This window comes from Aedes aegypti, chromosome 2 (assembly GCF_002204515.2).
Source record: "Aedes aegypti strain LVP_AGWG chromosome 2, AaegL5.0 Primary Assembly, whole genome shotgun sequence".
In the NCBI taxonomy this organism is placed as follows: Eukaryota; Metazoa; Arthropoda; class Insecta; order Diptera; family Culicidae; genus Aedes; species Aedes aegypti.
The window spans coordinates 322,290,856-322,307,253 of NC_035108.1; the positions used below are offsets into that span (position 1 = coordinate 322,290,856).

Genomic DNA, 16,398 nt, shown 5'->3' on the forward strand with positions numbered 1-16,398 from the left:
ATTTCTATTTATTTAAATTTATTCATGTAGCGGAATCAAAATCTTCACCCACCATTCGAAAGTTAAATGTTTTGAAGGCTTGATTACGCGGATCCTTACATAATGTTTTATTTTATATGCTTTCTGGTGAGCCCTTAAGTGTCCGTCTCATGAATCAAAACGGTATACGGACGTTAAGCATAAGTACGGTAAGTATCATAAATTTTCGGCAAAGACGATTGGATTATTTTGAAAACATCCTTGAAATTATTTCAGCGATAGATAGTGTGAAAATAGATGGTTTGTTATTTTAATTTTTACGATAGTATTAAAAGCGACCTCATGGTCAATCTTTATAAGTAAATATGATAAACAAGCAGTAATAAATATAAATATATTACAATTCAAAATGCAATAAATTTTGCTTGTCATCTTTCGAGTTTGGCAATACACATATAATTATAAATATACTTTCAGGACATCTTTGCTTTTCAGAGTCATAGCGTTCCAATAATAATTCACTTATGGTTTGAAAAATTAAAACAAAGAGTTTCCCTTCCTTAAAGGAGGATGCTCTTCATAGCTTTTTGCGCGATAGAATTATTGCAAGTCAAGTAGCCTACTAAAACTCAATTTTTGGTAGAGGAGCATAAATCAGCACCCATGATTGAAAGAAAGATCTCAGTCACTTACTTTGGAAGTTCTCTCGGACGACTGAATTGTCCTGGTTAACAGGTTCTTTTAGAAATATAGCCTTAAAAGAGGATAAGATGGCAACCACTAAATTACTGTTGAAGGCGTTTGTCAAAATTGTTCTGTTTTATTTGATATGAACAGTTGTTTTGACCACTTGCATTTGAACTCATAATGTTTTCAGAAAAGATTTGCCCTTCTTTTTTTATGTCTGTTTTTCCGAAGATTACATACAAAAGTAGTATGACTTAAATTTTGAGTCAAAATAATTTTTAATCGACAAACATCGCTGAATTGTTGACACTACAATTATAATTTAAAACTTTACTACTGTAATCAAAGCACATTAACATCCTTGTCCAATGATATGTGTAACTCTTGAATGTTTCCGTGAGCAAAAATTTGATATTGTTTTTATTTTCCAAGTTCCAAACGTCTCCATGTCTAAAACGAATACCATGTCCAAAGTTTTTTAGTGATTTGCAATCCACAGGGATTAACAAAATCCACGAAGATCCCTATTTGATTTCTCAATGTTTTTCCAAGGGGTACCAAGAGGTTTCCAGAAGTGTTGTGAAAAACTTAATTTCTCATAACTCACGCTTGAGATTTTTCATACGTGAGTTGTCAATCGCACAACTCAGCAGTCAAAAATCATGGATGAGTTGACTCACATTTTTGACTCATTGTCTCGTATTTTCACAGTTTACTCACAGACGGCAATAATTTCTTAAATTGACGCTTATATTGAGCTGTTCGGTAATCCAATCCGCATGGTTATTAAATTAAATTTACTCATTACGCATGGTAAAGATGGACAAATTATGGGTGAAATTATGAAAAAAATCAACGTGCTCGGCTGGCATTTGAACCCAGGACTCTTGTATGCTAGACGAGCGCTTTACCAACTAAGCTACCGAGCGACTTGGTGACCCAATAACTCAGCTGTTTACAAGTTTAGAATTTGCCACCACATTCGGACTTTACGAGTTTTTGACCAGTTTTGCGACTAATTCATTTTTTAAGGTTTGAGTTGATTGAGTGATTTTGCATCAAAATCGCAAGCGTGAGATTTGCGAAGCAGATCTCTTATGAGTTTGCTTTCACGGAAGAGCGTATTGATTGAGATTTGAGTGTGAGTCTATTAACACTGGTTCTCAGGGAAATTTGAATTGTTATTAGAGTTTCTTGGGGCTTTCCAAAGCATTGTCAAAGGTTTGTTAGTGGTTCCTAAGCAGTTTACAGAGGTTACCAAAGGCTTTTGAGAAGTTCCCAGGAGTACAAAGGTGGATTCCAGTGCGTGCCAATAGTTTCCCTTTGATTCCTGAAGTGTCCATTGAAGTTCATAAAAGTTTCCAATAATTTCCCAAAAGGTTACAAGGTTCTAGTACGTATTTTTGAAGGTTTCTGGTGATTTTCTTGGGAGTTTGAATAGTTTTCCAGAGGTTATCAAGTTTTCTACATTTATAAACGTGGCTCTTAAATAGACCTGTTTATATTTAATAAAATGTCTGGAAATCTACCGGTCAAGAAGTATTCGGAATTCTCATGCTACGAACAATGTCTGGTCAAATTTTCAGCTCATTTGATAAAGAGTTCAATATGCTTCAAGTTGAAAATGTGTTTTTGGGCGTATTTCAAGGTTTGAAAAATGATAACTAGCATGTGGAAAATCAAAACCACTTGCTATTACCACTATTTGAAAGCTAATTCTATTCTGTTAAAGTTTGTCGAACACGCTAACAAGATTAAATTGAGTTTTAACATTGTTTGATCCAAATTTGTACTCCGCTGTACCCAGAAATGTAACCTCGAGATACAAACCTCAACCAAACTATGTTAAAACTTGCTCCAATCATAAAATTGTGTTCGGCAAAAGTTCGTAGAATTGGATAAACTACTATGTAGAAGTATTTCCGATAAATTTTGAGGTTTCGTTCGGTAGTTATGATTTTTTAAGGTTTGAAAATAGCCCAAAAACACATAATTGATTTGAAGCACAATTAAATTTACTCTAAATTGAGTGAAATTTTGGCCAGAAGTTCATTTCGCAATGAAAAATCAAAGTATTGGTTGACCGGGGAGTTTCCAGACATTTTTGAAAATATGAATAGGTCTACTCTTAAGTTTACAGAAATCGCAAAAACAACAGTGGGTCCAAAAGTAATTTTAGGGATTTCTCTATAATTTTCCAAGCGCTTTCGGCAGTGGTGGAAATATTCGCAACACCAGACACCTCACGAGTGCAAACCAGCGCAAAACAATCATGACACACTCGCAAACACGTTTGGTGTGTGTAAGTTCAGTAGAAGGATTAACCTAAGAATGCTAATGTCGCTACTGTTCGTGTTACCAACATCTAGTTTGCCACGCACTGACAGCTTGAGTACCGGCCCTCAAAGTGTCAAATAAATTTTAAAATCATCCACTACAACATGGCATCGAACAAACAATGAAAAAAAATACAGTTAAAGGTGATAATAAACTAATTCAGTTTTTTGAGACCAGCGCCATTAGCGTTCTACTACTAATATTTCTATTGTAAGTTCACACCCGCCTGCTCGGAAGAACATGTCAAAAGAAACAGCAAAAACTTCGTTGGTTCAATTCCAGGTTGCCGCCTAAATATTTATTGTTTTCAAATTTTGGTTTCATAAGGCAAACTCATGAATTTCAACCCGATTCCTTGTGGCGAATTTTCATAAGGGGTTCTTATGTATTCCGATAGTGCATTTGCCTGAGTGCAGTGCTAACTAAAAGCCCTGTGGCGTTTTGGTTGACAAAGTGAACGCCAAGCATGATCAAAAGTGTCAAGGTTCATATTCGGAATCATTTTTAAAATTAAAGTTTAAATGCGTTATAGCCGTTACTTGAGCTGGAAAAATTGTTAAACTAGTTGAAACTTCATGCTCTTTCGTATTATTAAATAAAAACAAGAATTCATTAAACATTTTAGGACCCAATTAAGCTACCGAGCCACTTGGTGACCCAATTGCTCAGAAGGTCGAATTCAAATCCCAACAGTTCACGCAGCACCATGTCCATCCATCTCATGTAATTAGCATAAGCATAAGCATTGAGGACCGAACAATTCGTAGTTGCTAGTCCGTGATTGATCGGAATAATCAAAATTGCACAGGAAACCAACAGAGGGAGTAGCATACATCTTCAATGTACAATTTTGAGGACTCCAAACTTTTGAGTGTCAATAACGGTGCTGGCCACGTCCTTACGGCCATCGGGGGAAGGGAAGGAATGTGAGTGTGAGGTCCATTGCTACTAGAGTCTGAGATCACCTCTGCATCTCCATGGTTTTCACAGGAAGGAGTTTAGAGGGAGGGATCAAAAGCTACATAATCGGGATTCACCTTGATAAGTGATGCGATTCATGTTTTTTTAATGTTGAGCTATGCAAAGGTTATTTTTAGTAATTGCGAAAATAAATAGAAGGTATCAGGTATCAGGTATCAGAAGGCCGGCTCCAAAGGCACGTTCCCCACCAGTTGGGAGATTTGTGCCATCGCCATATTTGAGCCTATTTCATCATCTACCCGATGGGAGAGGAAAGGGAAGGGAAAGATGGGAGGAAATAGGAGTGGGGTCCCTTGAAGAGGGAAGATCGCATAAGCGAAATGAGAGCATGTAGCTCCATACCACAATGGGTTCGAACAGCGCCCTAAAAAGGGCACTGCAAAACGCATGAGCGTAAAGAGAGTCTATAGCTCATTACCACAGCGGGTTACGAATAACAAGATGTCCTGAAGATTCAGGCTTCTGTATTCAGTTTCACTTAATAAGTGTTTACCAAGTAATTGGAATCGCATTTGCGCAAAAACTGGACAGTTACATATCAGGTGATACGAAGTTCCATAATCGGAGTCACAACTATCACACACAAATGAGTCAGCACGCTGAATATTTGCCATGTGATAGTTGAGTCGGCAGTGGCCTGTCAACGCTCTGACCAAGAGACTGCAATTCTGCTTTGACAGATTTGTTAAATACTTCGCCACCTTTGGAGATGGCTCAGTAATATACAATTTTGTTTGACGACACGACTCCAAACTATTCCAATATTGCTTGTGCTGAGTTGCTGCCCAAGAGTTTATCTGAAGCTTCACCCAGCACTTCGAAATTGGAATAGCCGGCTCAGGGCCAATGAAGTCATGCGATGCTCCATCGCGAGCTAGCTCATCAGCCAATTCATTTCCAGCGATGGAAGAATGGCCAGGTACCCATACAAGGTTTACAGAGTTGACTGAATTCAGTTCCTCAATTTGAGTTCGACATGCGATAACAAGCTTCGACCTTGAGTTGGCCGAAGCGAGAGCTTTTATAGCAGCCTGACTATCTGAACAGAAGTATATGACTTTACCCATTACGCGCTGTTGAAGTGCTGATTGCACTCCACACATAAGAGCAAATATTTCCGCCTGAAAAACGGTGCAGTTTCTACCAAGTGAGTAAAACTGATTCAGCCTTAGCTCACGAGAATATACTCCTGCACCAGCTCTACCTTCAAGAAGGGAGCCATCAGTGTAACATACTATATTGTTTGATATACTTCTTTCCAAATAGCCAGACGTCCACTCTTCCCGTGAAGGGAATTGTGTGGTATATGTCCTGCAAGGAAAGTGACAAACAATTGTGAGATCACTTGGAGCAAGGACAATTTTGTCCCAATTCACCAAAAGTGGAAACAACGAAGTGTGTGTAGATCTACGATTAACTGGATTTTTCTCCAGTTGATCCAGTACCCATAAACGGTAAGAGCAAGAAAATGCTTCTTGTTTAAGATATATGTGTAGTGGCGCAACGTCGAAAAGGGCCTCGAGCGCTGCTGTGGGAGTTGTAGAGAACGCACCAGACATCGCCATCAAGCACATCCTTTGGAGATGGCCCAATTTTGATTGGATTGTTCTCACTTCGCCCTTTTGCCACCACACAAGACATCCATATGCCAATATTGGTCGAACAACTGTTGTGTAAATCCATTTGATATATTTGGGTTTAAGGCCCCAAGTTTTACCAAAGGTTCGCCGGCATTGACCGAAGGCCATACAAGCTTTTTTGACTCTGAAATCAATGTGAGCTGTCCATAAAAGTTTGGAATCTAGAATGACTCCGACATACTTTACTTGATCAGTCACATTAATCTCAGTGCCAAAAAGACGTAAAGGTCGAATTCCATCGCGGTTTCGTCTTTCCGTAAAAAGAACAATAGATGTTTTATTCGGGTTAACCGAAAGGCCATATTGGCGACACCAACTCTCGACTACCTGAAGAGCACTTTGCATCAGGTCGAATAGGGTGCTTATGCACATACCAACTATCAGAGCTAGATAGTCGTCGGCAAATCCATAAGTTGGAAAACCGCTATTATTGAGTTGTCTCAATAGCGTATCTGCTACGAGATTCCACAAAAGTGGTGACAAGACTCCCCCTTGGGGGCATCCGCAAACACTCAATTTTCGAATCGCTGCTTGACGCAATGTCGAGAAGAGATGTCGGTTTTTGAGCATTTGATGAATCCAATTGGTAATCATTGTAGGTAGCCCATGGTTTCGTGCGGCTTCCAATATGGCATCGAAAGACACGTTATCAAAGGCACCCTCAATATCCAAGAAAACACCCAAGCAGGATTGCTTCTGAGCGAATGCTTTCTCGATATCGTATACAACTTTGTGTAAAAGAGTCACAGTGGACTTTCCAGATTGGTAAGCATGTTGATTCACATGAAGAGGCATGTTTGCCAAATAAACATCACGGATGTGATGATCGATAATGCGTTCCAGACATTTCAGAAGAAAAGAGGTCAGACTGATTGGTCTAAAACTCTTTGCTTCCTCATACGACGCACGTCCTCCTTTTGGGATAAACTTTACAGTAATATCACGCCAGGATTTGGGAATGTACCCGGTAGCAAAACTGCTTACAAGTAGCTTTTTCAAAACATGTTTGATAGACTCAAATCCCTTTTGGAGCAGAACAGGATAAATCCCATCCGCTCCTGGAGATTTGAAAGGAGCAAAACTATTAAGTGCCCATTGAATCGATTCAGTAGTTACGATACTGCGAGCCGAGGCCAGAGACTCGTAACTACATGAAAAGACATTTGGTTCATCCGTAGATGCTATGTCCACACATCCGGGGAAGTGTGTATTGAATAAACATTCTAAAACTTCTTCATCGGAAGAAGTAAAGTCACCATTAGGTAAGCGAATTTCGTTCACTTGGAAATCCTTAGATTTTGCAAGAATTTTGTTCAACCGACTGACTTCACTCAAACTGGAAACATTTGTACAAAGGTTTTTCCAGCCGGATCGTTCAGCAGAACGAAGAGCCTTCTTGTAAGCCTTGCGAGCTGACTTGAACGACTCTGATCCAGCTGAACGGCGTCTGTTCCAACTCCTTCTACATTGTTTCCTGAGTCTAGTCAGATCGGAATTCCACCATGGGGTCCCTCTTGTAGTCTTTACAGACCGCAGAGGACATGCTTCTTCAAAAGCTTCCATAATGTAGGATGTTGTAGTATCAACGGCATCATCCAGATCACTTGGATTTTCAATGGACGGAGAATATCCATGAAATTTGGTCGCAACCAATTCAATGTAGAGTTCCCAGTTTGTTGACCGGGGATTCCTAAAACGCAAAGTCTGCGCAGTTACATTTGAATGTTCAAAGAAGATGTAGCGATGATCAGATAATGATTCCTCATCTGATACATGCCAATTCGTCAACTCGTGACTGATTCTATTCGAGCAGAGCGTTATGTCTAACACTTCTTCTCTATTAGAAACCATGAAGGTTGGGCGATTGCCTATGTTAAGTAATCCAAGGTCTGTACTACTTAAGTATTCCATCAGACTGGAGCCTCTCAAATTGATATCCGAGCTGCCCCAGATGATGTGATGAGCATTGGCATCACTGCCCACAATCAGCGGAAGGCCTTTTGTTACGCAGTGTACGACAACTCGTTTGAAGTCATCCGTTGGGGATGGTTCATCATGTGGTAAATATACCGAACAATAGACGTATTTCCTGTTGAGGTCACCAACAGAAACATCGATTGTGACAGCACATACATCTCTGGTAGTTAACTCAGAAATGAGTGTAGCAACGATTGCTTTATTAACGAGCACGCATGCGCGGGGCATGGAGCGCGAGTTTGCCATTTCAAGCTTGCTAAAAGTAGCAAAAACTAGGTCCACAAGGTTACCTAGATAGAAGTTCCCTCTACGAAAGTAGGGTTCTTGAACTAGCGCCACTTGGGCTGCACCATTTTGCATGAGTCTGCAAAGATTGATCGTTGCTGTTCTTTTATGCTGAAGATTGATCTGAGCTAACCTAACCGTAGCCACTACCCAAACTAGGCAGGATTAAGCTTTTTGCAATCTCAGCACGAAAAAGACCAGCAACGAAAAAAACAGATCGGTATCTATTTAAAGTCGCCAAAGGCGAAAGAGCACAGAATACACTGTGTAAAACGCATAATGCGAATCCATATAGGTGATAATTTAAATTAAATGTCAACATATTCATAATCCCACCCTTATTAAGCCTCAGGATAGAGACTGAAGAAGGGCAGCCGATTATCTCGGAGAAACACAAGGTCACCTGCACCATTGCTCCGGGTAGCACAGGAAGGACTCAATACTGTGGAGGGCGCCCTGGTACCCCACAGGCTCCGTTTGCGGTTAGGTTTTATTTAGACCCCCCTAACCATTCATTCTTAGGCACGGTACGCATCACACCATAAATTAGGGGTCACCTGTGAGGTGGACTTTTACCACCGGAACAGGCAGTCCGTAGTGTTAATTCTTAGCCAGTTGAAACAACCGCTACCGACACTACGCGGCTATCTAGGCTGCTCGGGAAAAGGAGGTTAATATTGATGATTAACTCCTGACGTGCCCAAGCAGCCAACGAAACGGTGCTGGCCACGTCCTTACGGCCATCGGGGGAAGGGAAGGAATGTGAGTGTGAGGTCCATTGCTACTAGAGTCTGAGATCACCTCTGCATCTCCATGGTTTTCACAGGAAGGAGTTTAGAGGGAGGGATCAAAAGCTACATAATCGGGATTCACCTTGATAAGTGATGCGATTCATGTTTTTTTAATGTTGAGCTATGCAAAGGTTATTTTTAGTAATTGCGAAAATAAATAGAAGAATATGTACGTGCCCTCAAAACTTTGTGAACCAGGAATAATAAGTACTTATGCCGACACTTACAGTGACGAACCATCCATATTTTGTTAAACGATTAAATAAATGTAAAATTGCCACAATATAAAATTGTGTTATCGCCAAGCATGAAACGAGCTCATGAATTATGATGGCTTCCGTGCTACATACAATTGGAATGAACTCACCATGGTCAAATGAAAATCTTCAATCTGTCCAGTGAAAACGACCGCATTGCTTCAAAAATAAGTATCCTCCATATAATGTCGCAAGGTAAGAGCGTTTTGCACTCTATTTATTTGCAACTACCGAAACATCCATCCAGGAAAATTTTTTCGCGTTCACTCGCGATCACAGCTCACTTCGATCCTCTATCCATCCATCTCATGTATACTACAAACTCGAGCAGAGCGAGTGCGATTAATTTAGTGTTAAAACTGTTTGCATTTCATACCCACATCACTACAGAGAGGCAGTAGAGTAAACAGGTATAATACGCCCCTCCTAAGGAAAAACTGCTCTATCGCAGTAGCAAATGCATTACTTCTATAGTTTTTGGTGTCAAAGCGTTATTTACTTAGTGCTCTGCATGCAACTTTCTCTTGCCAGGTAACTTTTAAAAAGAGTACAACACGTTTTCTGTAAACGGTTAAAACCTTGACGTTGCAAAACAAACCGGGCAATATGCCCCTCCCCTAGAAAACAGTTCCGCATCGTTGTAGACATGTTTCCAATAAGAATTTCACCACTTGCTAAGCTTAAAAGGGTCCATTAGCAGTCGTCCTCCGGTAAATGTTTTCGTAATAAGCACAATAGTAAAGGATGGGCTTCATTTACAACGAAGCTAGCCTATCGGACCCAGAATAATACGCCAAAAATCTGATTTTCGATATTTTTGGTATTACTATTGGTTGTTTATACTTCTCAAAGATCTAATATGCGCAACATCACTTTTTTGTGAATATTTAAGATACGTAATCATATTTACTTGTTAAAGAAGCCTCAATCCCTTGAAAATTAAGTGGGGCGTATTGCCCGGTTGAGGCGCATTATACTAATTTACCCTAGACTTTTTATCTTTACCACGCGTAATGAGTTAATTAATTTAAATTGGATTTGGAATTGGAGTGGATTAGATTACCGAACAGCCCAAAATATGTCGCACCCAGGTCTGTAAAAGTTAAAATTAAAACCTTTGATAAAAAAGATTACAGATCTCAGAAATATCTTATGTTTCTGGAGAAATACCTGAAAAAAATTGTGAAAAAATCTCACTTAACAGCGTAAAACGCTGCGTAAATCACGCGTATTTGATTATATTAAATCTTTCACAAAATTGCGTAAACTGCACATGAAACATTTCCAGCTGTCAAAAATCGACACAAAATCGATCGAAGAATGCGTTCGTCGTCGTAACAACTATTGTCAGAAGATAAATAAACATTCAAACAAATGATTATCCAAAAGTCCGCGAATACTTCCGCAACAGAAAGTCATCTAAACTTTGATCGAAATGGGATGAAATATTTGGGAAATGGGCCAATTAAACATTAGGTGGAAGCGTCTGGATAACAGCTGTTCTAGCCATCTAACCAAGAAGTGGCTCTCAAAACTATGTATCGTCAGTGCAAAAGTTTCCACACATGTTCTATTACGACGCTAATGATGGAAGTAAGTTTAACGGTTGCCCGTTTGCACAAATAAGTCAATTTATTAATGCATCTTTGTTGCATGGAACATGAGTGGATCTGATAATGGATCGATACTAATGTACTGAAGCTACCTGAAAATATTTTAAACGGGATGTCTCATAATGCGGTCGTAAATTTCGTGTTAATGACATCATATGATATATCTCTCAGGTTTCGCATGTTCACAAATTGGTGATAAAGTCGATAATTTAAGCATTGAACGAAGCCAGATCATTTGATGGAGCATTTTCTTCATATGTTCAAACCTATCGAAAAAGCTGCTATTGGACAACAATCAGACAAAATTACCTTTTAGTTTTATACGAGCTATAAGGCTGATACAAATATTAATTTTCTTTTATGTCACCCCCCCTTCAAAAATTCGAAAAATTTGAAGGGGAGAAAAAAAAAGATTCATCATTTTTTTTGACATCAGTTAGGTTTTTTTATTTTAAGAGTAAAAACCAGGTAAAATAATGGTCCAGATGACGATTGGAATAAGTTTAATAACTATCGTTAAAAATAAAAATTTGAAAAAAATAACTTTTTTTCGTTTTTATTTTTTTGTTCCTTATTTATTTTTATCCCCCCCCCCCCTCGTACCTTCCAAGTGGTCTCGGACATAAAAGAAAATTAATATTTGTATCAGCCTAACTTTTGATTTATTAGAACTAACATTGGCTGTACATGTTTTAATTATGCATTTAGAAGCACTGGTTTCACTCCCTAAAAAAGACTGGAATCAACAGCTAAATAAACGGCGGCTCCGAATTCTTCACTAGTAGTAGGTATCTGGTTGGCAGAACGAGAACAGCTTCCGGTAGCGCTTGTGATGGTATCTTTGCACCAGCAGGAAACGGATCTTGGAATCGTAGAACTGTTTGATGTGAACACGACGGGTCTTGGAGGTTTTCACCGATTCGACCTTGACGATTTTGATGGAGTGGGTAGTGGCACGGTGACGCGAAGGCGTGTCGCTGTAGCACTAAGTAAAAGTACGTTATGCGCACCGGAGCAGGAATCGTAACGCAGTCAGACCATGCCTAAGCTCATGAGCCGCAGTGGAGTCTTCTCCAGGATGCGCTTAACCGAAACGATTTCACTGGTGGTCTGCTTGACCTTACGCAGCTGCCGCAGGAAGTACAAGAAACGGCAATTAGCCACGATCTGGGCCGGTGCGAAGGTTTTGATCTTGAATAGCGAATCGTTCCGATTCTTCACGAGCAACTTACGTGCAATGACCTGGTATTCCTTCAACACTTCTTAAGCTTTAATTTTGAGTGCGCTTCTTGAAGGAATTTTAATAGTTTATACCGCGAACGAGAATGCACAAATTCTTATAAAATGCGAACTGAGTTCAAACAAAAACAAATTCTTGAACGATTTTGGTTGGGTAACTTGATTATAAATTCGTCAACGATGAGTCAAGAAAGGAATTATTTCATTTGAAATATTTCTTATGTCAATATTACGCAGAACCCTAGTTACGCAGCTTTAAGGCCGCACGGGACGTCATCATAATCACCCTATCCATTTCAAGAAGCAAATCCCGAGAACCACTCCATATATCGATGCGAAAATGTATCACTATGATTCTATATATGTAGTGCACAACCCGATAAATTTTCAGCTTCATCGGTTCACTAAAACTCGAGATTTGCTTCCACAAAGTTTTGATGATTATTGTTAGAGCGAGACGAAAGATAGGGAAAATAACACGGTCTCCCGTGTCCCCTTAAGTGAATACCCCTAATATCAATGTAGAGCCCTCGAAGATTCCTGATGAATTCCTTGGAAGACTCCATTGAAGATTGCAGGATGCATAGAGTTATCCCTGGATGAAACATTGGATGATTTCTTGTCCAATAAATTCAAAACCGTTGATTGAACCCGTTAACTAGTAAAAAAAATAATAAAGTCGCATTTTGGACTACACTTATGCCCACAATTTTTGCATGGAACAAAAATTTAGAAAAATCGCACCAAAAGGATATGACAGGAATCTAAAATTGTTATTTTGTGAAAAGTTAATGTAGGTATAACGTCTTAGATGAAAACCCTGACTATGCCAATGCCCAGCTCACCTGAAACCGATTCTATGGACCAGACCAGTTCCCCACCCAAACCCAGCAGGATGGAAATTCAATTCAATTTCACAGACACACCAGCACCGCAGCCCCGGATTCACTTCTACTAACCGTTCCCGATAAACTCGAAACCGGGAGCGTTACGATGGCATGACCCAACGTTGGGAGTCAGTAAGTGAGGGTTGCATTAAGTTGCTCCTGTTTCGAAAAGAATATGGCCCGTCGTCTCGCCCATTCCACCACTCCAGCACAGGTCCAGACCAGTCGGTGTTGATTACGACGTTTTTCGGAGATTACTTGCCAACGGAGCTTCCCAGGTAGAGGCAATGATTATGTAAAATGGCTTTTGGACCCTTCATCTGCTATCAGGCACCACTTTCAACAACCTCTGCTTTTCTGCTTGAAGGAAGAACCTTTTTCGAAACAGGGAGGGGATTGACTCCCTGTCATGGATGGATAAATGATACACGATATGGGTCGGACTGGACAGATGGATATTAAGTTTGTTCACATGCGGGGGAATAATACAGAGTGGTGCTCAAAATGGGTACTTACACTTTTGAAGTCGATTAGCTTGGTTATCAGCGTGCCATCACTTCGCTGGAACTCAAGCGTACACGTATCGTCACTCACGCTGGACGTTATTGTCTCCTGCACCACCTCGCCGCCCTGTTGGGGAAATGGAAAGATGAATTGATTAGGAGAGGATATTAATCAGTGATATAAACGAGAAGTGTTGAAAATCATTTCAAACTTTTGGAGGATGTTATTTACCATAGTAAAAATATTTTAAGCAAAGAGGAGCCAAAGTTTCAAAATTTGCATCACTCTATTGACCATCCATGAATGAAATTTTAGATAGCCCCACACCTCTAATGAAAAACCAAGCACCTCCAACAACTTTCTAATAGTTTCATGACTGTCACACATTTAATTTTGTTCCTTCCCCTTTAACCTAAGTACATTCATCTTTCTGCAGAAGCCACAGAACCCATCGAGCGAAAACGTCAACGCCACTAAATAATTATCCGTCACATTTTCCGACAGTTCCCACTACTAATCGATTCGTTTCGCTGCACATCAAATGAGCGTCTAATTACTTTTCCTAAATCGCCTCTGGCAGTTTACCATCTGTTCTGGATTTCCGCTTTCTCTCTTCTGGCAGTTTGTTGGCAAATCCTCCTTTGCATCGAATCAACCGACCATTAAGCCACCGCGTACAACAAAACCACCGAACACAAACCAATCTGCTTCCGACGGACGCTAACAGTAGTGAAGTGGGGGAGGGAAGGTGATAAATTATTCCACCTGACCCGCCCCTCGAAGCTGGTATCCTTTGAAGTGTGACAAATAATTGTCGTTACGGTGAATTGGTTGGATTTAATCTTAATTTCAAATTCATTTGCTGACAACGCTGGCTTTCGGTATCTGTTTCTGTCTTCTTTCTATAGGGTGGCCAAACTTGCTGATTTTTCGGTAGTCCTATCAATTTGTTGGTCTGAGGCAAAAAACTACATAAACTCCCATCACTTATTCATTTGAATCGAAGTGCAATTCTTATCAGTTCCGAACAATCATAGAGAAGCAAACATTGACATGCACATCAGTCTATACTATGCTATGCTTTGAATTTCTGGGTTTTGAGAATATTCGAAAAATAAGCTTCAATTTACTAGCCACCTTGTCTACCTTGTGTGATTGTCCTCCTGCCAAAAAGAGCAAAATCGGTTGGTTGTCACTTGAAGCCAACTTTAAATTGATCCCCGATGGATTCTATCCTCTGTTCCCATCTGGAAGTCAATGTGGAACGTAAACATTTACTTATCCTGGAAAGAGGATGGATGTCAAGGAACGTCAACTGATGGTTAAGATTTCAAGGTCGCTGAATAATTACTGAACACTTGAGTGGTTGAATTCCCATAACGGATTCCCAAAGCATGAAGATGGATTGCTTTTGTAGGAGATAAGCTTCGTTTGAATTTCCCCTTCCGGCAAACGATCTCAGGTGTTTCATGCATGAGTAAATGATTTTTCATAACATAACAGGAGCATCACCCGGAAGGCAATGCTTTTCATCAAGGCTAGGACGGGAAAAGATTTGCCGAGGGGGTACGAGGGATCCGGAAGGTGCTGTGTTGGTGACAGCAAAATTGCTCTAGGAGACACGGACGGATTGATGTTGCCACTTTTGTGTCACCCCCGGTGGGAAGATGAATGGGTTAAGCCTCTGGTCTGACGATTATGGGAACAATGATCTAATAGAGACAGAATTGAAGAGATTAGCAAAGTGATGCATGTGTTGTAAGCGTTTCAGCTGGCGAGAGAACAAAGGGCTTTGTTGAGGATTGTGATACATGTAAGCTGGCCAATGGAGTTGCTGTAAGCTCTTTAAATAAAGATATGATAGTTTGAAGAAATTTTTACATTTCAAATTGACTTTTTATACAAGTTACTGACTCCATCTTTTGATTCCTATTGATTCCTAAAAAAAGCCAATATAAGATCAAAAGTTGGGGGTCTTCCTTAGCCGAGTGGTTAGAGTCCACGACTATAAAGCAAAGCCATGCTGAGTTCGATTCCCGGTCGGTCCAGGATATTTTCGTAATGGAAATTTCCTTGACTTTCCTGGGCATAGAGTATCATCGTACCTGCCACACGATATACGAATGTGAAAATAGCAACTATGGCAAAAAAAAGCTCTCAGTTAATAACTGCGGAATTGCTCATAAGAACAATAAGCTGAGAAGAAGGTTCTGTCCCAGTGGGGACAATAATGCCAAGAAGAATAAGAAGATGATCAAAAGTTCATTGGATGATTTCATAATTAATTTCATGGTAAATCACTTCCTAAAAGCGTCTAAAAAATAGAATTGGACTTTTTTCTAGACATTGAAATGCGTGAAATTCTTTTGAATCTATTTTTCAAGATTCTTCCTGGGTTTCGATAACAAGTTTCCAAAAGGCATAACGTTTTCGATCAGAAGGAAATGATAAGCCCATAAAAAGCACATACCAAGCTACTGTGATTTATTTTGTCAAATTTGTGGGCTTTTTGAATAGCGCCAAAACCGATGATTTTACCAATATAGTTTGTTTGGAGATATATCTCTTTTCTTAAGCGCATCGTTCGATTCCAAAAATGTTGTGGTCAATCCACCTAGCAGTGAGTAAGAAAAATCTATGTTTTCACAACATTCAGAATCAATTTTTTTATCATAATTTTTTGGAATTTTATTTTGTTTTCTATTAACTTGTTTGTCATGCGAATACCCGTGTTTTTGTTGCACATTCCATCACGCTATCTTTTGAAATGACAAAGTTATTCTTCAACTACACTTTTTTCAAGGGGTAGATTAGGCCCCAATACATGCCTCCGGCGCAAAACAGCGCGGTAAATCTCAAAGTACCCACTACGAATTGTACGGTCATCAATGCCCATGTACAATTATTTTACTGTCTCTACCATGAGTATTTACAGAGGTATTTGCAAAAATCTGAGAAATTACAAACAGAATTTACTGAAGGATTTTAAGAAAAATCTTTTGAAAATTGCAGACGAAAATACTGCAAACATTCGCAAAAGGAGTCATGGTAAAATTTCTGTATGATGCTTTGGTGATCTCCTTGGAAGTGATCTGGAATGGATTTCTGGAGTTATGTCTGGAGAAAATTTACAGCTGAATACCTAAAACATTCCTCCGGGGAATTTTTGATGAATTTCATATGGGAATTGTGAATACCTGAAAAAAAATTGAATACCCTTT

At 39.6% G+C, this 16,398-nt stretch overlaps 1 protein-coding gene across 1 annotated transcript in view; it reads right to left on the reverse strand.

The window, feature by feature from the left end:
* The window catches only part of LOC5564147 (out at first protein), a 323,500-nt gene that overhangs the window by 160,639 nt on the left and 146,463 nt on the right, over nt 1–16,398 (reverse strand). Inside the window, exon 2 of the mRNA XM_021845821.1 lies at nt 13,190–13,303. Coding sequence (XP_021701513.1) covers nt 13,190–13,303 — 114 coding nt within the window. The remainder of the gene's footprint in view (nt 1–13,189; nt 13,304–16,398) is intronic.